At 42.3% G+C, this 24,652-nt stretch overlaps 1 protein-coding gene across 5 annotated transcripts in view; it reads right to left on the bottom strand.

Moving 5' to 3' along the window:
* The window catches only part of ptpdc1a (protein tyrosine phosphatase domain containing 1a), a 154,111-nt gene that overhangs the window by 3,896 nt on the left and 125,563 nt on the right, over positions 1 to 24,652 (bottom strand). For 3 of the 5 annotated variants that reach the window (XM_055648173.1, XM_055648174.1, XM_055648172.1), the window contains 2 exons: positions 10,661 to 10,846; positions 8,788 to 8,898 (listed from right to left, as the gene is read on the bottom strand). The exons of 1 other annotated variant lie outside the window; for it this stretch is intronic. In XM_055648173.1, coding sequence (XP_055504148.1) covers positions 8,788 to 8,898; positions 10,661 to 10,846 — 297 coding nt within the window. The remainder of the gene's footprint in view (positions 1 to 8,787; positions 8,899 to 10,660; positions 10,847 to 24,652) is intronic. One more of the 5 variants, XM_055648175.1, reaches the window with a different exon arrangement.

The raw sequence follows: 24,652 nt of genomic DNA, 5'->3' as shown, positions 1-24,652 counted from the left end.
CACTCAGTTTGTACGCACCAGATTTAATTTTTTTTATTGATAAACGCTGTTTCTATCATTCCCACTTCAGAATTAATGTTAAAATTTGAACTGAAATATCTCCTGACCAAATTTGTGATGTATATGACCGACTGTAAAAGTAAAACCTGGATAAATCCAACGTATAGTTGTGAATGTTGCTCATTAAATAACTACAGTACTGATACTTCATATTAAGAGCATTGATTTGACGTTAAAATGAATTCTGTAATAACGTGTCAACGGTAGCAGTGACTATCGAACACCGGTTTTAATGTTTCATGTGTTCACAATTTAATTAATCCATCTTTATGGACTAAAACAAATAATAACATTGGGAATTAAATCACATTTGATTGCATTCCGTTATCAAACGTAGTCAATGTTCGCTCTGAAGACATTTCCAGCACAATAGGGTCAGGGTGTGTGTGAATCAGTGGGGGGGGGAAGGGGGGGGGGGGGTGGGGGGGGGGGGGGTTGAGAAGGCAATCGGTGCGGAATGGGTGGATTGAGGCAGGTGAATTAGTACGTGTTGGTTGGAGTAGGTAAAATTGTGAGGGGAGAGCACGGGGGATGTCAGTGGTGTTGAATGGGAGGATCAGTATGGGATGGATGGGGGTAGACAAAAATGCTGGAGCTGGAGAATTCAGCGGGTGAGGCAGCATCTATGGAGCGAAGGAAATAGGCAACGTTTCGTGTCGAGACCCTTCTTCAGACTGTTCTCCCCATTCTTCTTGAATGGGGGGGATCAGTACAGGATGGATGGGGGGTGGGGGGGATCAGCACACGATGAATTGGGGGGATCAGTACAGTGTGGATCGGAGGGTCTGTGCAGGATGAATGGGCGATCACTACAGGATGAATGAGGGGATCTGTACAGGATGAATGGGAGGTTCAGTACAGGATGAATGGAGCAGGCATCAGTACAGGATGAATGGGGGGATCAGTACAGGATGAATGGGGGTAGACAAAAGTGCTGGAGAAACTCAACGGGTGAGGCAGCATCTATGGAGCGAAGGAAATAGGCAAAGTTTCAGGTCGAGACCCTTCTTCAGACTGTTCCCCCCATTCTTCTTGAATGGGGGGGATCAGTACAGGATAGATGGGGGGGAGGGATCAGCGTGGGGTGAATGGGGGTGATCAGTACAGGATGAATGGGGGGGGGGGGGGGGGGGTCAGTACAGTGTGGATCAGAGGGTCTGTGCAGGATGAATGGGGGATCACTACAGGATGAATGAAGGATCAGTACAGGATGAATAGGGCAATCAGTAAAAGCTGAATGGGGGATCAGTACAGGATGAATGAGGGTCCCAGTACAGGATGAATGAGGGAATCAGTACAGGATGAATGAGGGGATCAGTACAGGATGAATGAGAGATCAATAAAAGATGAATGGGAGATCACTACAGGATGGATATGGGGATCGGTGCAGGGTAAATGGAGGGTGGGTCAGTACAGGATGAATGGGTGGATCAGTGCAGGATGAATGCGGGGAGAAGTGCAAGATGGATAGGAAGGGGGGGGGGTCAGTACAGGATGAAGGAGGCCTCCCCCTCCCTCCCTCCCTCCTCCGGCCTCGGCGTGTGGGAGGGTTCGTTTTGAAAGCGCCGTTAGCGGATTTGCAGGCAGCGGCCACTATCAGGGCGGGCGGGGTGCGGGAGGAGGAGGACGTGGAGCCGCTGTCGCGGCCGCTGCTGCGGCCGCTGCTTCTGCTGTGCGGGGCCTATCATTCGCTCCGACCCTTCGTCACCCCGCTCCTAGTATCTTTGCCCCGCAATACAGCCGCCGCCGACACAAAACGTCATGTTCCTTTTCTCCAGAGATGCTGCCTGACCCGCTGAGTTACTCCAGTTTTTTGTGTCTATAAACCAGTATATGCAGTGCCAAGCCAGGCAAAATGAGTCAGCGTTTCGGTTGCCCGGCGGCACTTTGGGTGGTCAATGGCACCCGGGCAATCGCTAATTTCGAGCCCTGGTGTTTGGCATAGTGAGATCACGGGTAAGATCATCTCTTACCTCTCTCACACAGGCCACAAACTCTTTGAATCACTTCCCTCTGGAAGTGAACTCCGGACTGTCAAAGCTGTCACAGCCAGACATAAAAATAGCTTTTTTCCATGAGTAGTAGCTCTACTCAATAACCAAAGATCTGTAGCCTCCTTTTACTTTGGTATTTTATTCAATTCACATGTTTAATCGATAATGTTTTATTATTAATGTTTAATGTTCTATGTGTCATTCCTAACTGTCACTGTATGTCATGTTGTCACTTGCGAGCAGAGCACCAAGGCAAATTCCTTGTATGTGACTACTTGGCCAATAAACTTAAACTTATTTACCTTTTCTTTTAGTTTTATTCCATCACTAACTTCCCTTGTCACCCACGGTTGCCTCTTATTGCCCTTAGAATCTTTTTTCCTCTTTTAGGCTGTGGGCCGAGGAGCTTTATTCCAGTGTTTCGTGACCCAAGTCACAATACATGAAATTTTCACATCTTGTGTAAAAAAATTATATAAATCACCCCTGAAACTCGTCATGAACAAGACTTGCACATTTTTAAAATTAAATTAGAGAAAAAACTGAAAAATTTCGGGTATTTTTAGTCCAATCAAAGCACGTTTAACATTGAGTTGTCTGCCAATTGGCCAATCACGCGCTTTGTTTCAGGCTAGCACACAACATGGCTGAGAGGGCTTCACTGATGCCTGTTTTACTGGAGATTCCGATGAAGGTTCTTTGTCGTGGAAACTTGCAGCAGGGTAATTGAATTTAGTGAGAAAAGCATTAAGAAGTCTGAAAAATGTGCAGCTAAGTGGATAGAAGTGGAAGAAAGTCTTGAAAGCAAAGTCCCTGCTGAGATGGTTCAAATCAAAGTTGTGAAACTTTGTGAATCAACTCAAACTGAAAGGTAAGATCTAAAGTCTGAATTTATGAAAATTAATCTGTATGGACTTTAATTAATTTAATTGCACCCTTTATAATGTGAAAAAATGAGATTTGGAGGCTGTACATTCACTCATTTATTCATTCATTCACTCACTCACTCCTTCCTTCCTTCCTTCATTCCTTCCTTCCTTCCTTCCTACATTTCCTTCCTTCATTCACTCACTCACTCACTCACTCACTCACTCACTCATTCATTCATTCATTCAATCATCATTCATTCACTCATTCACGCATTCATCCATTCACTCATTCATTCATTCATTCTATATTATTATATATATATTATATCATTATACCTATATTACTATCTGGAATATATATAGGTATAATAATATATTATATTATTATACCTATATTACTATCTGGAATATATATAGGTATAATGATATATAGTTTAAATGGACTGCAACACAGAAATTGGCTGCCCATCGTGTAATATGGGCATTGGCCACTAGATGGCGCTTACTTTCCCGATCTCATTTTCTAATTAGTTTAATTAATTAATGTGCAACTTTCGGCAATGACGAGTTATGACTTCCTTCTCAATTATATTTTATCTAAATCTGTGGAAAATTTCATGTAGTTTGGTGACTTGGGTCACGAAAACTGATTTCTAGACACATTTTTGATACTCGGCCCACAGTCTATTTGGAATGAAATGATCCTGCATCTTCTGGATTATACCCAGAAATTCTTGCCATTGCTGTTCCACCGTCATTCCTGCTGGGATCCTTTTCCAGTCGACGTTGGCCAGCTCCTCTCTCATGCCTTCATTGTCCCCTTTGTTCAACTGCAACACTGACACTCTTGATTTACCTTCTCCCTCTCAAATTGCTGATTAAAACATCATCTTATGGTCACTACCTCCAAGCGGTTCCTTTAAATTGAGTTCCCTTATTAAATTTGGTTCTTTAGACAACACTAAATCCAGAATAAGTGAGTTCGGTATTCCGACTGCGCATGCCCAGGTCATAGGTCACTTGCGATAAACATTCTCGGCAGCTGTGCTGCTGCATGAATACAGTCCTGCATTTCATCCGTAGTCAGAATCGAACCCGGGTCTCCGCCGCTGCAGAGTAGTTGAATTGCTACTGTACCGTCCCCGTCCCCTCCCGAGTGTCCCATCCCTGTCCGGGGGTGACCGGAGATGTCCAGGGTGACCCTGGACTGGCGGGAGTCAGACGGGAGTGGCGGCCCAGGCTTACAGCCTGCACGGAGAAGAAACGCTAACTCCAGCTCAACTCTGCCTGTCCCGCTGGGTTAACTGGCAGCCGTGGACTGATGGGACAGCGGTCCGGTCCAGTGGAGACCCAGTCTTGCAGCCAGCACGGAGAAGAAGCGCTAACTCCACTGCTCCGGGAATGATTCCTTGCTTTTTTCGGAATACTGAACTCGCTTATTGCCTTCTTTCTGGTAGGCTCCAGTGCAAGCTGCTCTACCTACATATTGAAATCTCCCATAAACACAGTGGCATTATTTTTGTTACATGCCAATTTTAACTCCTACTGCAACTTGGACCCTATGTCCAGGCTACTCTTTGGGGGCCTGTAGATAACTCCCGTTAGTGTCTTCTTACCTTTACAATTCCCCAATTCTATCCACAGCGACTCTATATCGTCAGTCCCTATGTCACCCCTCGCAAGGGACTGAATTTCATCCCTCACTAACAGAGCTACCCCACCTCCTCTGCGCACCTGCCTGCCCTTTCTATTGGATATATAACCCTGAATATTCAGTTCCCAGTCCCGATCCTCCTGCAGCCATGTCTCTGTAATCCCTACAATGTCATATCTACCAATCACTAACTGAGCCTCAATCTCATCTATTTTACTTCTTATACTTTGTGCATTCATATATACCTTTAATCCATTACTCACCTCACCTTTAACATCGATTCCTATTTCACTTGGCCTTACTCTCCTATCTCTTCATGAGCTTTCTGCCCCGTTAATTCTGGTGTCTTTCTCAACTTTTCCTATACACTCTTTTCCTTTAACTCCATCCTTGTGTTTCTAATTTGTCTCTCCCCCCCCCCCCCCCCCCCCCCCCCCCCCCCCCCCCCCTATTTAGTTTAAACCCACTGGAGCTTTGATGTAGATAGTTACTTGGTGCCACTTGCATAGGGATTAAGCAATTAATCACCACCTTTGAATCTTTTGATCAATACTTATGTAAGATTTGAAAAGCAGGCGGTGAACAGAAGGCAACGGGGAGATTGATTTCATATATTAATCTACAGGGTTAACAAATCCTCAATAACCATCTCCACAAATGATGATTTTTCTTTGAACTAATTATACCAAATCCATCCACTTTAATGTTCCTTTGAAGAACCTAACTAAGAAGGGTCTCGACCCGAAACGTCACCCATTCCTTCTCTCCAGAAATGCTGACTATCCCGCTGAGTTACTCCAGCATTTTGTGCCTACCTAACATAATTTCAGGTAGTTGAGTAAAATCATCAAGGCATTTTTTGTTTTGCTCTAAAAGCTTATGAAATATTTTGCATTTCTAAATGATGGTTAATTTCAGATGACACTAGTGTTAATATTGCACCATATCTGATAGATAGGAAGGATCTTGTAATTACTGATGTATTGTTAGTATGCAGGACTGATGAGCCAGTCATAAAAATTGACTTAAAATGGGAACCTGTACCAATCCAAAGAGCTACAATTTAGTAACATGGATAGTTACTGATTCATCTAAGTTTGTGATTGCTTTGGAATTTTCCAGGTGTTAAAAAAAAATCTATTATCATTTGCACTTAATTCCTTTTCAAAGAGTTCTTAATGTTTCACACAGGAAGCTTGAAAACTTCAGACAAATTTAGCTATATTGTTATACTTGCAGATTGTATGCCCAATCTAAGGCAAAGTTTGTAGATTGTTTTAGTTCCACACTTAACCTACTCTTTCCCATTCTGGTGTGACTATTCGCCATTTGAGCGTAGATGAGTTCAACCTAGGGGGATCTATAAGCTATTCTTCCCATACAGTAACCACTTTATGCAAGCATGCTTTCTTCAGATCAACAACTCTATGGGTAGGTCATTTGGTATGTTGCTGTGCATGGATGACACAGTGCCCTCCATAATGTTTGGGACAAAGACTCATCATTTATTTATTTGCCTCTGTACTCCACAATTTGAGATTTGTAATAGGAAAAATCACGTGGTTAAAGTGTACATTGTCAGATTTTAATACATTTTATACATTTTGGTTTCACCATGTAGAAATTACAGCAGTGTTTATTCATAGTCCCCCCCCATTTCAGGGCACCATAATGTTTGGGACACAGTAATGTCATGTAAATGAAAGTAGTAATGTTTAGTATTTTGTTACATATCCTTTGCATGCAGTGACTGCTTGAAGTCTGCGATTGATGGACATCACCAGTTGCTGGGTGTCTTCTCTGGTGATGCTCTGCCAGGCCTGTATTGCAGCCATCTTTAACTTATGCTTGTTTTGGGGGCTAGTCCCCTTCCGTTTTCTCTTCAGCATATAAAAGGCATGCTCAATTGGGTTCAGATCGGGTGATTGACTTGGCCACTCAAGAATTGACAATTTTTTAGCTTTGAAAAACTCCTTTGTTGTTTAACAGTATGTTTGGGATCATTGTCTTGCTGTAGAATGAACGGCCAGCCAATGAGTTTTGAGGCATTTGTTTGAACTTGAGCAGATAGGATGTGTCTAGACACTTCAGAATTCATTATGCTACTACCATCAATTGTATCATCAATGAAGATAAGTGAGCCAGTACCTTCAGCAGCCATACATGCCCAGGCCATAACACCCCCACCATCGTGTTTCACAGATGAGGTGGTATGCTTTGTATCTTGGGCAGTTCCTTCTCCCCTCCATACCTTGCTCTTGCCATCACTCTGATATGTTAATCTTCATCTCATTTGTCCACAAAAACTTTTTCCAGAACTGTGGTTGTTCTTTTAAGTACTTCTTGGCAAACTGTAATCCGGCCATCCTATTTTTGCGGCTAACCAGTGGTTTACATCTTGCAGTGTAGCCTCTGTATTTGTGTTCATGAAGTCTTCTGCGGACAGTGGTCATTGACAAATCCACACCTGACTCCTGAAGAGTGTTTCTGATCTGTCAGACAGGTGTTTGCGGATTTTTCTTTATTATAGAGAGAATTATTCTGTCATCAGCTGTGGAGGTCTTCCTTGGCCTGCCAGTCCTTTTGTGATTAGTAAGCTCACCAGTGCTCTCTTTCTTCTTAATGATGTTCCAAACAATTGATTTTGGTAAACCTAAGGTTTGGCTGATGTCTCTAACAGTTTTATTCTTGTTTCTCAGTCTCATAATGGCTTCCTTGACTTTCATTGGCACAACGTTGGTCCTCATGTTGATAAGCAGCAATAAAATTTCCAAAGGTGATGGAAAGACTGGAGAAGAGACTAGGTGCTGAGAGCTCTCTTGTACCTTCATTAAGGCGGCAATTAAACACACCTGAGCAATTACAAACGCCTGTGAAGCCATGTGTCCCGAACATTATTGTGCCCTGAAATGGGGGGACTACGTATAAACGCAGCTGTAATTTCTACATGGTGAAACCAAAATGCATAAAAATGGCCGCTAATAAAATCTGATAATGAGCACTTTAACCACATGTGATTTTTTTCTATTACATATCTCACATTGTGGAGTACAGGAGGCAAATAAATAAATGATGAGTCTTTTTCCGCAAACATTATGGAGGGCTCTGTATAATCACATGCACACAGAGTATCACAGAAGTCATGTAAATGTGGCAGAAACCTAGTTATCATTGACAAGTACTAGTCAAAGGCTGCAATGGAAAAAATTAGTTATTTTGTAATTAACCATTAATTATATTAATGGGCACATTATCCAACACGTTACTAAATGTACAAGAGTCTAGAGTGACAAGAGTGTTTTATTGGATATTATATATATATATATATTGTTAGGTGTTCATTTATCTCATTATTATCTCATTATCATCCATCTTCAAATTTACGATGGCACCACCTTTGTTGGACGAATTATGAATGATGATGAATCAGAGTACTTGTGGGAAGATGAACCGAATGACTGAAAGGGGCCAGAACACCAACCTTGTTCTCAACATCAGTACGTGTATGTGTATATATGTATGTGGAGTCCACCACTGTCCAGTCCACCACAGGTACTGACCTCCCCACCATCGAAGGCACCTACAGGAGTTGCTGCCTCAAAAAGGCAGCCAGCATAATCAGGGACCCACATCACCCTGACCACGGTCTCATTTCACACCTGCCATCGGGAAGAAGGTATAGAAGCCTGAAAATGGTGACGTCCTAGTTGGTCATGAAACACTGCAACCTCCAGCTAAGCAAACCACATAGACTGGAGAGGGTAGGGGGGAGGGGGGGCGCACTGTTTTTGTCTTTGCTCTATCCACATAAATATATACACATACTGAGCTTATTTCGTTGTTGACTATAGTGTTTCCAGAGTACAACGTTTACATATCTGCTGTGCTGCTGCAAGTAAGAATTTCATTGTTCCTTTTCGGGACATATGACAATAAAACATTCTTGGCGTTCTCTTGCCACTCTTTGCACCTTGCTGCACATTAATTACTTCCTTCATTTGCCCATATCAATAACTAGAGTACAGAAATAATTGATCAGATCTGCAACATTTAGTGACACTGAGAAATGACAAGTCATTTCACAAACACAAGCTCTTATTTCTATGCGGATAAACACAGGATAGCCGGGATTAAATACTGAAATAAACACAATATTTCTGTAAATCATACAAAATATTTTTCTTTTTTGTTTCTAAGATGCAGTACTTGCCTTTGTAAAAGCTCTAATTGCCCGAGTAAGTATAGCATCTTCTACATCAAATGGCAAGTCACGCAATTGTGCCATACAATCAAGAATGCAAAGCAGTGCCTGATATTGATTCTGGTTAAAGTAATAAAATACTATGTAAGTGAAGATTATCATGCTTCTAAACATACTGCATGAACATGCATAATCATACTATTTTATTGCATTATTATACATTTGATGATTTTAAATATATCACACAATGTATATGGATAGAGTAATTATCTCACACCAGTTATGACAGAAAAAAGTGACAGCATGTAGGTTTCAACCATAGTTTATGTAACACATAAATTAAACACACCCACGCACACGCCCATCTTGACAACTATAAAAGATTTGCGATTCATCATTTTCTGTCAAAGTTGTCAAAATAATAGCGCAGAATTTGCAGTGATAAATCAGTGGTGACAAAAACAGCTAGTGGTTGAAATTTATTCTCATCTAAAACAAAACCTGAATATGTTATGCTTCAGTGGCTAATATGCAATTGGTTTACAAAGTCACCTCCCGTGAAAAACAAATTTTACACGTGTGGAGTGTTATTCATTCATAATTAATTGCTATAAATAATACTAATTGTTTTGAGAGCCTATATATACTTCAATTTTTATCTTACTCACACAAATATATATGCTCCAATCTTCTAAGCACAATCATACCTCGATTAGCACTGTATAGGTTCCTAGAAAATGGTGCACTAAACAAAACAATGCTACATGGGGTCATTACAACATAGCACAAATGGAAATGCGATCCTGAAAAGTTATTTCTAACTTACTTATTCCATTTACGGAACCAGTATAAATAGAGATCATGAAATGATTCCCCAATTACCCGACTGGAGCTTTGATTCCCTTGCCCAACTCCAATAAGCCCCTCCAGAGATGCTGCCTGACCCACTGAGTTACTCCAGCACTTTGTATTCTACACACAATTCCAGCATCTACAGTTCCTTGTATCCTTGTGTCTAGGGTAATGCTGGACCATAACCCAAGAGGACAATGGATCATAACCCACCTGCATCCAGCCATAAACTAACCAGGAACCGGCCAAACATTAACCCGGTGAAGCACAAACCAGAACCCACCTGAACCTTAGTGGGTAAATGAGTTGCCTGCACCCAGCAGAAGATGCCTGGAGACCCTGTAGGAGCTTGCAAATTCTGCCCTCTGCATTCCTCTATGGCCCGATCACCCAGGAAAATCACCCTTACTCACCCGGTGGTAGGCGCCTTCAGCCCTCAAACCCAACCCCTTAAATTCCTCCGGTCTCCCGGTGGCCAGAGAAAGTCACCTATACTCACCCAGGTGAAGGAGTCTGCAACCCCACAGTCATAACCACCCCTTAAACACCTCCACATACCCAACACATTGGCTCCCATCGACAATCGCGCCTCTATTGCAGCAGCATTTTCAAAAGTACCCCCATGCTAACTATTAAACCCCCAGCACTCATTGAAGCCAAGCATACACTGGAAAACTTAAGCTCGAAAATCAAAGAGTGCAAAAGCAAAGCAGCTCTGTGCGGAGTAGCGTTAAGCGAGGTATACATGTGGTTTATCATTTCCACTTTAGAAAAATTATTTCAAGCAAAATAATTTCATACATATTTAAATGTTCCAATTGTTTTTTTGCTCTGTAAAATGTTCAGGAAGTTAGCTAAAAAATGTCCTTTTTACTTCCTAGATTACTGTGTGAAAATTCTTTACTGGGGTTAAATGCTCAATCACTTTGTCAACATCACTGTTAATACACTTCAAAAAGCCCCCAGAATAGGTGCCAAATAGAAAATGACAAAGGATGTTTCACTTAAGCAGAGACAAAAGTTAGATTACCTTTTCTAGTGAGTAAAAGGCTTTATTGGGATCCATACATTTGTGTGCTAAGGTTTCCACATCTGCCCTACTTATAACAGGTTCTTTCAACTGTTCAAGCCAGGACCACATAAGACTGCATAATACATAAGGATTCTTCTCTGTACAGATTCTTTCCCAAGTTCCTTCACTGACATTTAATTCGTGCTAAAAACAAGATGAATATATTGGTTACAACAAATACCGCAATAATTTTTACCAGATTTTGCAAAGTTTCAGAGCTACAATAATGCAAAACAATTGAAATAAACATTATTGCACATGTAATTGAGAGCACAACCATTCTAGTATATCAAAGCACAAACCTGACAACCGTCCCGGCAACTGATCCACTTCTAATTTGCATTTTATATTGGCGTGCATTTTTATGAACAGTCAATTCCCATCTTACGGCACTTCGGATAATGGAAACTCATCCTTTTGGAATTCACAAACGACTACCAAAAATATCTGGGATACGGAATAAAAATCCGCTCTTACAAGATTTATGCAAAATGAAAGTAAATAAATAATTGCATATATTTTTCAACTTGCTGCATGTGTAGATCATGGGGCTTCACAGTAAGGAATATCACCAATAGAGATCAATTTTCAGGAACCACAATCCCTCCCTGTCATAGTGTGAGGGCTGCCTGTATATTACATGTCTTTTGTGAACTATTTTACAGAAATAGATGTGGAAGGAGGACCTTTGTACATTTGAAGAATAAAAGTGGTTTATTCATAATTTTAAAAGTGCATTGACATTATTTCATTTTTATTCCTTGATGTTTGAAAAATATTTAAAATCCCATCTCTTGCTTATTGTCTGCTATATAAACAAAGAATGTGATTTTGCCTTGTACCAGAATTAATACAAGATATTGTCAGGCTGCAATTGGAATATCAGAGTTAATGGCACCCTCTTATGAAAAGTTAAGAAGATAAAGATTACTTATCTACCAGCAACCAACCATAATTGGAGATGAGAATTTCATCTTTTTGCCTTGTAAAGAGAAATCTGATTAAAATGTTCAAATGTTAGCTCAAGAGGGTTCCTGGATTTTAGCTCCTGGAGGCTGATTCAGAATGTGTAGGAAAGAAATGCAGATGCTGGTTTAAATCAAAGGTAGACACAAAATGCTGGAGTAACTCTAGTTGATTAATGCTAGAGACAGGAAGCATCTCTGGAGAGAAGGAATGGGTGACGTTTCAGCTCGAGCCCCTTCTGATGTCAGGGGAGTGGGCGGGACAGAGATAGAATGTAGTTGGAGACAGTAAGACTGGTGGGAGAACTGGGAAGGGGAAGGGATGGAGAGAGAAAGCAAGGGCTATCTGAAGTTAAAGAAATCAATGTTCATACCGCTGGGGTGTAAGCTACCCAAGCGAAATATGAGGTACTGTTCCGCCAATTTGCGCTGGGCCTCACTCTGACAATGGAAGAGGCTCAGGACAGAAAGGTCAGATTGGGAATGGGAGGGGAGTTTAAGTGTTGAGCAACCGGGAGATCAGGTAGGTTAAGGCGGACTGATTGCCGAGCCTGCGCTTGGTCTCGCCGATGTACAGAAGTTAACACCTGGAACAGCGGATACATAGATGAGTTTGGAGTTGGTGCAAGTGAACCTCTGTCTCATCTGAAAAGACTGTTGGGGTCCTTGGATGGAGTCGAGGAGGGAGGTAAAGGGACAGGTGTTGCATCTCCTGCGGTTGCAGGGGAAAGGACATTGGGAGGGATTGGTTTGGGTTGGAAGGGACGAGTTGCCAAGGGAGTCGATACACATTAAGAAGAGAGAAACATGATCAAAGAAGATATCTCTATGAAGAACAAAAGTTAGCATAAGCATGCAGACCTGAAGGGCTCTTTCTGCATAATAATTTCTGCAGGGATAATCTTCACCTTCAAGTTTCTGGGCATGAATTGGGCAAGATCAAGTAAAATAAAATTCAGGAATGTTCTCTAACAGAAAGTTGACCTGACTGACCAGTTTATCGATTTAGCAAAGATTCCATAAGCAGTTAAACACAAAATGCTCGATGATTAACTATGATTAGCTGATGTTTTTATTGACTGTCAGAATCAATTTTCAAATTAGACATTGTATCCGCAAGCATACTGCTGTTGTAATGACATTTTCAATTTGTACAATTAGGGCAGAGAATCACTTGATTTGGCTAGAGATACATTTCTGATTGACCATGGCTGCCTTTGGTTAAGAAGTATCTGAAATTAATAATAAAATCCTATATTTTCTGAACAGCAGTAAACTTCACCTAAACACACATTCGACTGCTGGTGCTTCAGAAAACAGAGTTTTTGGAGACAGCGATGTCAAAGAGGCCTTGTTTTCTTGACGAAGATAGACACAACATGCTGGAGTAACTCAGCGAGACAGGCAGCATTTCTGGAGAGAAGGAATGGATCAAGATCTTTCTACAGACCATAAGCAGGCGCTCGATTGAACAACAATACTGATGTGGTGGGCCTAGCATGTTTCTTTCCGTGATTCCCCTTGAGATTAATTACTAACTGTGAAACCAGAAGAATACTGACGTCATCAGAGATGGTGAAACTATTTTTTTGATGGTATTGCCTCTGCTACCACACATATGGTTGAGTTCTTCATTAGGATGGAGAGAGACATTGTTAATTCAGAAACAATGGTTCTGAACTTAAAGAAAGGTAACTTTGAGGGTATGAGACGTGAATTGGCCAAGATTGACTGGCAATTAATTCTAAAAGGGTTGACGGTGGATATGCAATGGAAGACATTTAAAGACTGCATGGATGAACTACAAAAATTGTTCATCCCAGTTTGGCAAAAGAATAAATCAGGGAAGGTAGTACATCCATGGATAACAAGGGAAATCAGGGATAGTATCAAAGCGAAGGATGATGTGTACAAATTAGCCAGAAAAAGCAGCATACTGGGAGAAATTCAAAGACCAGCAGAGGAGGACAAAAGGGCTTAATTAGGAAAGGAAAATAGATTATGAAAGAAAACTGGCAGGGAACATAAAAACTGACTGCAAAAGTTTTTATAGATATGTGAAAAGAAAGAGATTAGTTAAAACAAATGTAGGTCCCTTGCAGTCAGAAACAGGTGAGTTGATCATGGGGAACAAGGATATGGCGGACCAATTGAATAACTACTTTGGTTCCGTCTTCACTAAGGAAGACATAAATAATTTGCCGGAAATAGCAGGGGACCGCGGGTCAAAGGAGTTGGAGGAATTGAGTGAAATCCAGGTTAGCCGGGAAGTGGTGTTGGGTAAATTGAATGGATTAAAGGCCGATAAATCCCCAGGGCCAGATAGGCTGCATCCCAGAGTACTTAAGGAAGTAGCTCCAGAAATAGTGGATGCATTAGTAATAATCTTTCAAAACTCTTTAGATTCTGGAGTAGTTCCTGAAGATTGGCGGGTAGCAAACGTAACCCCACTTTTTAAGAAGGGAGGGAGAGAGAAAATGGGGAATTACAGACCAGTTAGTCTAACATCGGTAGTGGGGAAACTGCTAGAGTCAGTTATTAAAGATGGGATAGCAGCACATTTGGAAAGTGGTGAAATCATTGGACAAAGTCAGCATGGATTTACGAAAGGTAAATCATGTCTGACGAATCTTATAGAATTTTTCGAGGATGTAACTAGTAGCGTGGATAGGGGAGAACCAGTGGATGTGGTGTATCTGGACTTCCAGAAGGCTTTCGACAAGGTCCCACATAAGAAATTAGTATACAAACTTAAAGCACAAGGCATTGGGGGTTCAGTATTGATGTGGATAGAGAACTGGCTGGCAAACAGGAAGCAAAGGGTAGGAGTAAACGGGTCCTTTTCACAATGGCAGGCAGTGACTAGTGGGGTACCCCAAGGCTCAGTACTGGGACCCCAGCTATTTACAATATATATTAATGATCTGGATGAGGGAATTGAAGGCAATATCTCCAAGTTTGCGGATGACACTAAGCTGGGGGGCAGTGTTAGCTGTGAGGAGGATGCTAGGAGACTGCAGGGTGACTTGGATAGGCTGGGTGAGTGGGCAAATGTTTGGCAGATGCAGTATAATGTGGATAAATGTGAGGTTATCCATTTTGGTGGCAAAAACAGGAAAGCAGACTATTATCTAAATGGTGGCCGATTGGGAAAGGGGGAGATGCAGCGAGACCTGGGTGTCATGGTACACCAGTCATTGAAGGTAGGCATGCAGGTGCAGCAGGCAGTAAAGAAAGCGAATGGTATGTTAGCTTTCATTGCAAAAGGATTTGAGTATAGGAGCAGAGAGGTTCTACTGCAGTTGTACAGGGTCTTGGTGAGACCACACCTGGAGTATTGCGTACAGTTTTGGTCTCCAAATCTGAGGAAGGACATTATTGCCATAGAGAGAGTGCAGAGACGGTTCACCAGACTGATTCCTGGGATGTCAGGACTGTCTTATGAAGAAAGACTGGATAGACTTGGTTTATACTCTCTAGAATTTAGAAGATTGAGAGGGGATCTTATAGAAACTTACAAAATTCTTAAGGGGTTGGACAGGCTAGATGCAGGAAGATTGTTCCCGATGTTGGGGAAGTCCAGGACCAGGGGTCACAGCTTAAGGATAAAGGGGAAATCCTTTAAAACCGAGATGAGAAGAACTTTTTTCACACAGAGAGTGGTGAATTTCTGGAACTCTCTGCCACAGAGGGTAGTTGAGGCCAGTTCATTGGCTATATTTAAGAGGGAGTTAGATGTGGTCCTTGTGGCTAAGGGGATCAGGGGGTATGGAGAGAAGGCAGGTACGGGATACTGAGTTGGATGATCAGCCATGATCATATTGAATGGCGGTGCAGGCTCGAAGGGCCGAATGGCCTACTCCTGCACCTAATTTCTATGTTTCTATGTTTCTATGTATTTATGTCCATAGCTTCTGTTCACTTTTTAAATTGATAACATAAAGGTGAGGTGTTACATTTTGGGAAGTCGAACCAGGGCAGGATCTTCACAGTGAACGATAGGCCAGGGGAGTTTGTAGAGCAGATGGATCTCGGAGTACAAGCATCTAGCTCCCTGAAAGTGGTTGTGTAGTAATTCAGTACAGAAGTTGGGACTTTATATTACAGTTCTACAAGATGGTAGAGAGGCCACACTTGCGGTATTTTTTCCAAGGGTAGAATCAAGAACTAGATGATATACGTTTAAGTTAAGAGGGGAAATCGGAACCTGAATGGTAATTTTTTCACACAGTGTGGTGGGTACATAAAACAAGTTTCATTTACAGTTAAGTTTATTGTCACGTGTACTGAGGTACAGTGAAAGGTTTTGGTTGTGTTCTGTCCAGTCGGCGTAAAGACAATACATGATTACAATCACGCCATTTACCTAATAAGGGAATAAGGTTTAGTGCAAGGTAAAGCCAGCAAGGTAAAGCTACCATATGAAGTAGATAAGGCTGGTACAATAAGAACACTTTAAAAATATTTGAATAGGTACATGGGTTGGAAAGAAATGCAGATGCTGGTTTAAATCGAAGGTAGACAGAAAGAGAGACATGGACTAAATGCAGGCAAATGGGACTGGCTTACATTGGGCACCTTGGTCGGCATGGACAAGTTGGGCTGAAGGGCCAGTTTAGATGTTTTACAACTCTATGATTGGTTGATGGATATATATTTTGATATTACAAGATAAAAAACAATATTACTGAAATTAAAAATAGAAGTAATTGTACATCAATCAAACAAGATTGTGACAAAAATATTAGAAACATTATCATGATTACTTGGTTAATGTTGGCAGTAAATGATGAGGCATGTCATAAGCAGTTCTGGTTGCCCCATTACAGGAAAATGTAGAGGATTTGGAGAGGGTGGCGAGGAGGTTTACCAGCATGCTGCTAGATTAGAGGGTTCACCTACAGGTAAAGGTGGATAGACTTGGATTGTTTTCTCTGGAACATCAGAGGTTGAGGGGAGAATTATTAGAAGTTTATCAAATTATAAGAGGCATAATGTAGAGAGTGAGAACATTTTTCACAGGGTAGAAATCCGACCCTGAGAGAGCACAGCCTTAAAGTGAGAGGGAGAAAGTTTAATAGAGATGCGAGGGGCAAGTTTATTTACACAGAGATTGGTGAGGGCCTGGAATGCAGGGGTGGAGGTAGATATGATAGTGGCGTTTAAGAGGCTTTTGGATAAGCACATGGAAGTGCTAGAGTAATATGGATCGCATACAAGCAAATGAAATCAGTTTAACTAGGCATCATGTTTGGCACAAACATTCTGGGTCGAAGGGCCCGTTCCTGTGCTGTACTGTTCTATGTTCTATATTCCTGTGCTGTACTGTTCTATGTTCTATATTCCTGTGCTGTACTGTTCTATGTTTTATAAATGCACAGTAATTGTTAACTGTAGAACTTGTAACACGGAGAAATCTCTGAGCTGAGCAAAGCTGTGTTGCCAATGGGAAGGGGAGACAGCAGTTTCCATTCATATCCAACAAGAATGAGAGATGAGAGACTAAGCTCCCGGCAATTTTCAATAGGGTGTAGGTAGAGTTAATCTGCACCAGCCAGAGTACACCTTGAGCCCTCGGACTCCCTGCTGAGCTCTTGTACATTTCACTCCAGCCCTCACAATCCTGGAGACTCATTTCACAAGGAGTGATACAGCAATCCGATTACTTTAACTGTTTCATCGCTGCAGGAATACCAGCAAACACCTCAGCTCTCAGCCAAGTACCTGACATCCCAGCAAGCAGCAATGGGAAGGACGATGGCTAATTCAAGTTACTGGCACAGCGATACAATTAATAACACATCACTAATGTTATAATGCACCATCGTAAACTCTGATTCCATCGGTGCTCTCCTTCCTGGTATTTATTACATGGATAGAAGTTAGAGAACAAGAATAATATAAACTGCAGATGATGAATGAGAGGAAAAAAGATGCAAAGTGCTGGAGTAACTCAGCAGGTCAGGCAGCACCTCTGGAAAACATGGATTCGATTGATCAAAGAGGAATTCTTTGATCAAGTCAGGATTGCCATTGTGATGAACAACATCCTCAAGTCAATGGGTTAATGGAGACAGAGAAAGAAAACCCAAATAAAGGAACATGAAAGTAAAGATGTGAGGGCATTTAGAACAAGAGGATCCATTCATAACAAGAGGATTTCAGTTTCATAACAAGAGGATTTCAGTTTCATAACAAGAGGATTTCAGTATAGGAGTAGAGAGGTTCTTCTGCAGTTGTATAGGGCTCTGGTAAGACCACATCTGGAGTATTGTGTACAGTTTTGGTCTCCTAATTTGAGGAAGGATATCCAGTGCAGCGTAGGTTCACGAGATTGATCCCTGGGATGGCGGGACTGTCATATGAGGAAAGATTGAAAAGATTAGGCTTGTATTCACTGGGGTTTAGAAGGACGAGTGATGAGGGGGAATCTTATAGAAACATATAAAATTATAAAAGGACTGGACAAGCTAGATGCAGGAAAAAAGTTCCCAGTGTTGGGCGAGTCCAGAACCAGGGGCCACAGTCTTCGAATAAAGGGAAAGCCATTTAAGACTGAGGTGAAAAAACACGATTTCACCCAGAGAGTTGTGAATTTGTGGAATTTCCTGCCACAGAGGGCAATGGAGGCCAAGTCACTGGATGGATTTAAGAGAGAGTTAGATAGAACTCTAGGGGCTAGTGGAATCAAGGGATATGGGGAGAAGGCGGGCACGGGTTATTGTTTGGGGACAAACAGCCATGATCACAATGAATGGCTCGAAGGGCCGAATGACCACCTCCTGCACCTATTTTCTATGTTTCTCTGTAACACAAACATTGGAAGTTGCAGAGATATCAAACATGTCCAGCATGTACTAATGGAGAAGAATAAACTGAGCTAAAATCCCAGATAGACTAATCAGTTTTGATAAAGGCAAAGTGATTTTGGAGACTTTTAGAAGTTAGAAAACTTCCTAAAAGATTAAAAGTTAAGCTGTTAATAAAACTTCAAAACATTGAGAATTTGACCCAAATACTTATATTCCAGTTAAAGGGTTCAAGATAATGCACTTCAGATCCACCATGGAACTGTTCCAAAATGGATTCAATGCAAAAGAATTAAGCCTTAGATGTGAAGGCTTTGGTTCATCAAAATATTTGTCAAACCCTGTAAACATAATCCATGCAATCACAAGAAGATTGCATGAATAATTTATGCTTTCAGGACCCTGGTTTTCACCATGTCTCTCTAGAGATGAAAGTTATGGTAAAAGTTTGAGATTGAACTTGTTTGGAAATGAATTCAAAAGGACATAGATGGTGAAGTGATCTAACAAGTGCCAATTAGTTCAATTAAATTGTAATAGTTTCAGTAATGCTTAATCAAATTTAAAAATAATTAAATATGAAATGTAGACACAAAATGCTGGAGTAACTCAGTTAGCGAATGGGAGATCCTGTAGGCCTTGGTGGACCGAGTGTAAGTTTCCTTCCAGGTGAGACAGAGGTTCACCTGTAACTTCTTTACCTCACCTGGGCTCTTAATCATTGGCGACACCAAGCGTAGACTGGGCGACCGTTTAGTTGAACATTTGCGCTCAGTCTGTCAAGGCCTACTGGATCTGCTGGCTGCTCACCATTTTAACTACCCTTCCCACTGCCACTCTGACCTTTCTGTCCTGGGCCTCCTCCATTGCCAGAGTGAATCAACATGCACATTTGAGGAACAGCACCTCATATTTTGATTGGGCAGCTTACAACCCAGCGGTAAGAACTTTGAAATTGCCAATTTTAGGTAACTTATACAAACACTCTGCCTTCCCTCCATTAATTGGCAGTTACCCAGTTCCACTGTTGGTACACCAGTCATTGAAGGTAGGCATGCAGGTGCAGCAGGCAGTAAAGAAAGCGAATGGTATGTTAGCTTTCATTGCAAAAGGATTTGAGTATAGGAGCAGAGAGGTTCTACTGCAGTTGTACAGGGTCTTGGTGAGACCACACCTGGAGTATTGCGTACAGTACAGTTTGGTCTCCAAATCTGAGGAAGGACATTATTGCCAGAGAGGGAGTGCAGAGACGGTTCACCAGACTGATTCCTGGGATGTCAGGACTGTCTTATGAAGAAAGACTGGATAGACTTGGTTTATACTCTCTAGAATTTAGGAGATTGAGAGGGGATCTTATAGAAACTTACAAAATTCTTAAGGGGTTGGACAGGCTAGATGCAGGAAGATTGTTCCCGATGTTAGGGAAGTCCAGGACAAGGGGTCACAGCTTAAGGATAAGGGGAAATCCTTTAAAACCGAGATGAGAAGAACTTTTTTCACACAGAGAGTGGTGAATCTCTGGAACTCTCTGCCACAGAGGGTAGTTGAGGCCAGTTCATTGGCTATATTTAAGAGGGAGTTAGATGTGGCCCTTGTGGCTAAGGGGATCAGGGGGTATGGAGAGAAGGCAGGTACGGGATACTGAGTTGGATGATCAGCCATGATCATATTGAATGGTGGTGCAGGCTAGGGCCGAATGGCCTACTCCTGCACCTAATTTCTATGTTTCTATGTTTCTATGTTTGCAATAATGTATCCCTCTTGGGATCACCGTCCCTAGCCACCAATCGGGCTATCGGAATCACTCTGCCTAATGTCATCTGTTGCTGGCCCTGATTTGTCCGAGACTTTTCTTGCTTCTATTTCCTCCCGTCATCTACCCATTTTCTCCAGAGATGCTGCCTGACCCGTTGAGTTATTCCAGCATTTTGAGTCTATCATTGGTATAAACCAGCATCTGCAGTTTCTTAATTCAATGTAAAATGTATATCGAGTAAAGGGCCTGTCCCACTTGACCGTCATTTACGCGACCGGCCTGTAGTGACTGACGTGTGACGGTCGCGCGCGTCATCATGCGTCCGCACAGCCGTCTGGAGTGTGTGACGTAATTTGAAGATAGACACAAAATGCAGGAGTAACTCAGCGGGACCGGCATCATCTCTGGAGAGAAGGAATGAATTATGTTTCGGGTCGAGACTCTCCTTCAGTCTGAAGAAGGGTCTCAACCCTAAACGTCACCCATTGCTTCTCTCCAGAGATGCTGTCGGTCCCGCTGAGTAACTCAGCATTTTGTGTCTATCTCCAATCGTCTTGGCCCCGCTCTGGGAGTAGGAGTGGGGACGGATCCGGATCCTGATCCACAACGGTCATAGCCCCAGGCCGAGCTTGGCGATCGTTTGCCTGCTGCTGCTGCTGTTGGAGGTGAGACGTTGCGCCGTACCAGGGTCTTGGGGCTGTCCCACTTTGGCCGTCAGTTACGCGACAGGCCGATGGCGCGCAAAGATTTCGTACAGGACGAAGTCCACACTCCTCCACGCCACTCCAACCTCCTCCACACCACGCCATGCGCCCGTCCCGCGCAACCCACGCACTACCCACATGCTAGCAGGTCGCGTAAATGGCGCGTGAATGACGGCCAAGTGGGACAGGCCCATAAAGATAGATGCAAAATGCTGGAGTAACTAAGCGGGACAGACAGCATCTGTGGATAGAATGAATGGGTGACATTTTTGGTCTCAGACTCATTCCTATCCAGAGATGCTGCCTGTCCCGCTGATTCTGAAGGGCTCTACATACCAGCCCAAACATGTCACCTTGTCCCTTTCGTGCCCCAATACTGTCAAACCTGACAGTACTGACACTGATCAGCAAAATAAGGGGACAGCCAAGAACCAAAATAAAATGGGGGAATTACCCACAAAATTCAGAAAAATAAAATTGCCTTAAGAATAAGTTGGACAGTTGGACTAAACAATGGCAGATGGAGTTTAATTACTTTAACTGCAAATGTATGCATTTTAGGAGATCAAATAAAGATAGTAAGAGGCCACATATGGAATATTGTGTGCAGTTTCACAATTCTCATTTGGTTTACATTACTTAACATTTCCGTACCCAAATTCCTAATCACCTAATCCAGATTTCATCAAAGCATTTATCCAAACATGGATGAAGAAATGAATTCCATGAAGATTATGAAAGTAACAGCTCCAGGTGTCAAGCATTTGGATGAATCTTGGTAAAACTGGTTAATAGGTATCAAGGGAAGAACATTCTAATGGTAGGATTCATGCCTCATTCAATGGATGATAGAGTCATGGAGAGGCACAAAACAGGCCATTCCCCCCAACCTGCCCATCTTGATCAAATTGGTATACTAGGGTAGTCCCATAAATGTAAAATCTCCACGTTTGCAGATGACACAAAGCTGGGTGGCAGTGTGAGCTGCGAGGGGGTGCTATGAGGCTGCAGGGTGACTTGGATAGTATTTAGGAAAGAACTGCAGTTGCTGGTTAAAATCGAGGTCTGAAGAAGGATCACGACCTGAAACATCACCCATTCCTTCGCTCCAGAGATGCTGCCTATTCCTCTGAGTTACTCCAGCATTTTGTGTCTTCCGAGTGACTTGGATAAGTTGGGTGAGTGGGCAGATGCATGGCAGATGCAGTATAATGTGGATAAATGTGAGGTTATCCACTTTGGTGGCAAGAACAAGAAGGCAGATTACTATCTGAATGGTGTAAGATTAGGAAAAGGGGAGGTGCAATGAGACCTAGGTGACCTTGAACATCAGTCACTGAAAGTAAGCATGCTGGTACAGCAGATAGTGAAGAAAGCAAATGGCATGTTGGCTTTCATAGCGAGAGGATTTGAGTATAGGAGCAAGGAGGCCCTACTGCAGTTATACAGGTCCCTGGTGAGACCACACCTGGGATATTGTGTACAGTTTTGGTATCCTAATTTGAGGAAGGATATTCTTGCTATTGAGGGAGTGCAGCGTAGGTTCACCAGGTTAATTCCCGGGACATATCATGAAAGAATAGATCGACTAGGCTTATATTTACTGGAATTTAGAAGGATGCGAGGGGATCTTATAGAAACATATAAAATTCTTAAGGGATTGGACAGGCTAGATGCAGGAAAAATGGTTCCGATATTGGGGGAGTCCAGAACCAGGGATCACAGTTTAAGAATAAGGGGAAGGCCATTTAGGACTGAGATGAGAAAAAAACCTTTTCACCCAGAGAGTTGTGAATCTGTGGAATTCACTGGATGTATTCAAGAAAGAGTTACATATAGCTTAAAATCACAATTTGAGTTTTTTGAAGATCTGAACAAAGTTGATGAGGGCAGAGCAGTAGACATTGTCAATATGGATTTTAGTAAGGTATTTAACAAGGTTTCACATGGTAGGCTACTCTGGAAGATTAGATGGCATGGGATTCAAGGAGAGTTAGCCGACTGGATAAAAAATTGACTTCATGGAAGAAGTCAAGTGCTGGTGGAAGGTTGTATTTCGGACTGGAGATATGTGACTAGTGGTGTGCCTCATTACTATTTGTCATCTATATCAATGATTTGGATGAGATCGTACAAGGCATGATTAGTAAGTTTGCAAATGAACATGGCTGGTATTGGAGATAGCGAAGATGTTGTCAAAAATTGTAGCAGGATCTTGATCTGTTGAGTAGGGGGGCTGAGGAATGGTTAATGGAGTTTAATGCAGGTAAGTGCGAGGTGTTTCATTTTTGGAAGTTTAACCAGAGCATAACCTACACTGTGAATGGCAGGGCTCTGGGGAGTGTTGTAGAGCAGATCTAGGAATGCAGGTACATAGTCCCAGGAAAGTGGCATCACAGGTAGGTAAGGTGTCCAAGAAATTTCTCGGCACATTGGCCTTCATTAGTCAGGGTATTGAGTATAGGAGTTGGGAAGTTATGTTACAGTTGTACAGGACATTGGTTTGGCCACATTTGAACTTTTGTGTCATGTTTTGGTCACCCTATTGTAGGAAAGTTGTTAAGGTGGAAAAAGTGCAGAAAATATTTTTGTGGATGTTGCCTGGATTCGATGGCCTGAGCAATAGGAAGAGGTTGAGCAGGCTAGAACTTTATTCCTTGGTGTGCAGGAAGCTGAGGGGTGGTCTTATAGAGGGGTATAAGATCACGAGGGGAATAGATATGGTACGTGCACAGAGTCTTTTACCCAGATTAGGGGAATCAAGAATCAGAAGAATTTAGATGAGGAGGGAAACATGTAATAGGAACCTGAGGGGTAACTTTTATTACACAGGGGGAGGTGGGTATATGATACAAATTGCCAAAGGAGGTAGTTGTGGCAGGTACTATCATAACTTCAAAAATACATTTGGACAGGTGCATGGGTAGGATGGATTTAGAAGGATATGTGCCAAACGAAGGCAAGTGGGACCAGTGTAAATGGGCAATGTTGGTTGGCGTGGGCAGGTTGGGCCGATGGGCCTGTTTCCATGCTATGTGACTGTCAAAAAATATTGTGTTTTCAAGAGTGTTCATAAGTTCATAGGTGTTAGGAGCAGAATTAGACCATTTGGTCCAACAAGTTTACTCCACCATTCAATCATGGCTGATCTATCTTTCCCTCCTAAAACCCCATTCTCCTGCCTTCTCCCCATCTCCTAACACCCATACTAATATCCTTTGACGGCCTCCACAGCCTTCTGTGGCAATGAATTCTACAGATTCACCATCCTCTGACTAAAGAAGTCCCTCCTCATCGCCTTCCTAAAGAAATGTCCTTTAATTCTGAGGGTATGAGCTCTGGTCCTAGACTCTCCCACTACTGTAAACATCCTCTCCACATCCACTCTATTCAGGCTGTTCACAGGCTGTGTATTCTGTGGTGAGCAACTCACTTCCTGACTCCCTGAAGTATTTCTATCATGTCCAAGGCACAGGTCAAGTAAGTTTAATACTCTACTATTGCCTACAAGAGTACAGCTCCAACTAGCACCTTTTACAAAATGTTGAAAGCACTTCCCATATTTGCAGGCTTTACCAGTAAGGACATTGGCAGAAGATGCATGGGAACATTACGAATTGCAGACTCCCCTCTATGTTGTACACCAGACCAGTACAATGTACAGTACTGGCGAGTACAGCTACTGCCTCACAGCAGCTAGAATCCAGGTTCAATCC

This window comes from Leucoraja erinacea, chromosome 16 (assembly GCF_028641065.1).
Source record: "Leucoraja erinacea ecotype New England chromosome 16, Leri_hhj_1, whole genome shotgun sequence".
In the NCBI taxonomy this organism is placed as follows: domain Eukaryota; kingdom Metazoa; phylum Chordata; class Chondrichthyes; order Rajiformes; family Rajidae; genus Leucoraja; species Leucoraja erinaceus.
This window is presented reverse-complemented; position numbering and strand designations above follow the sequence as displayed.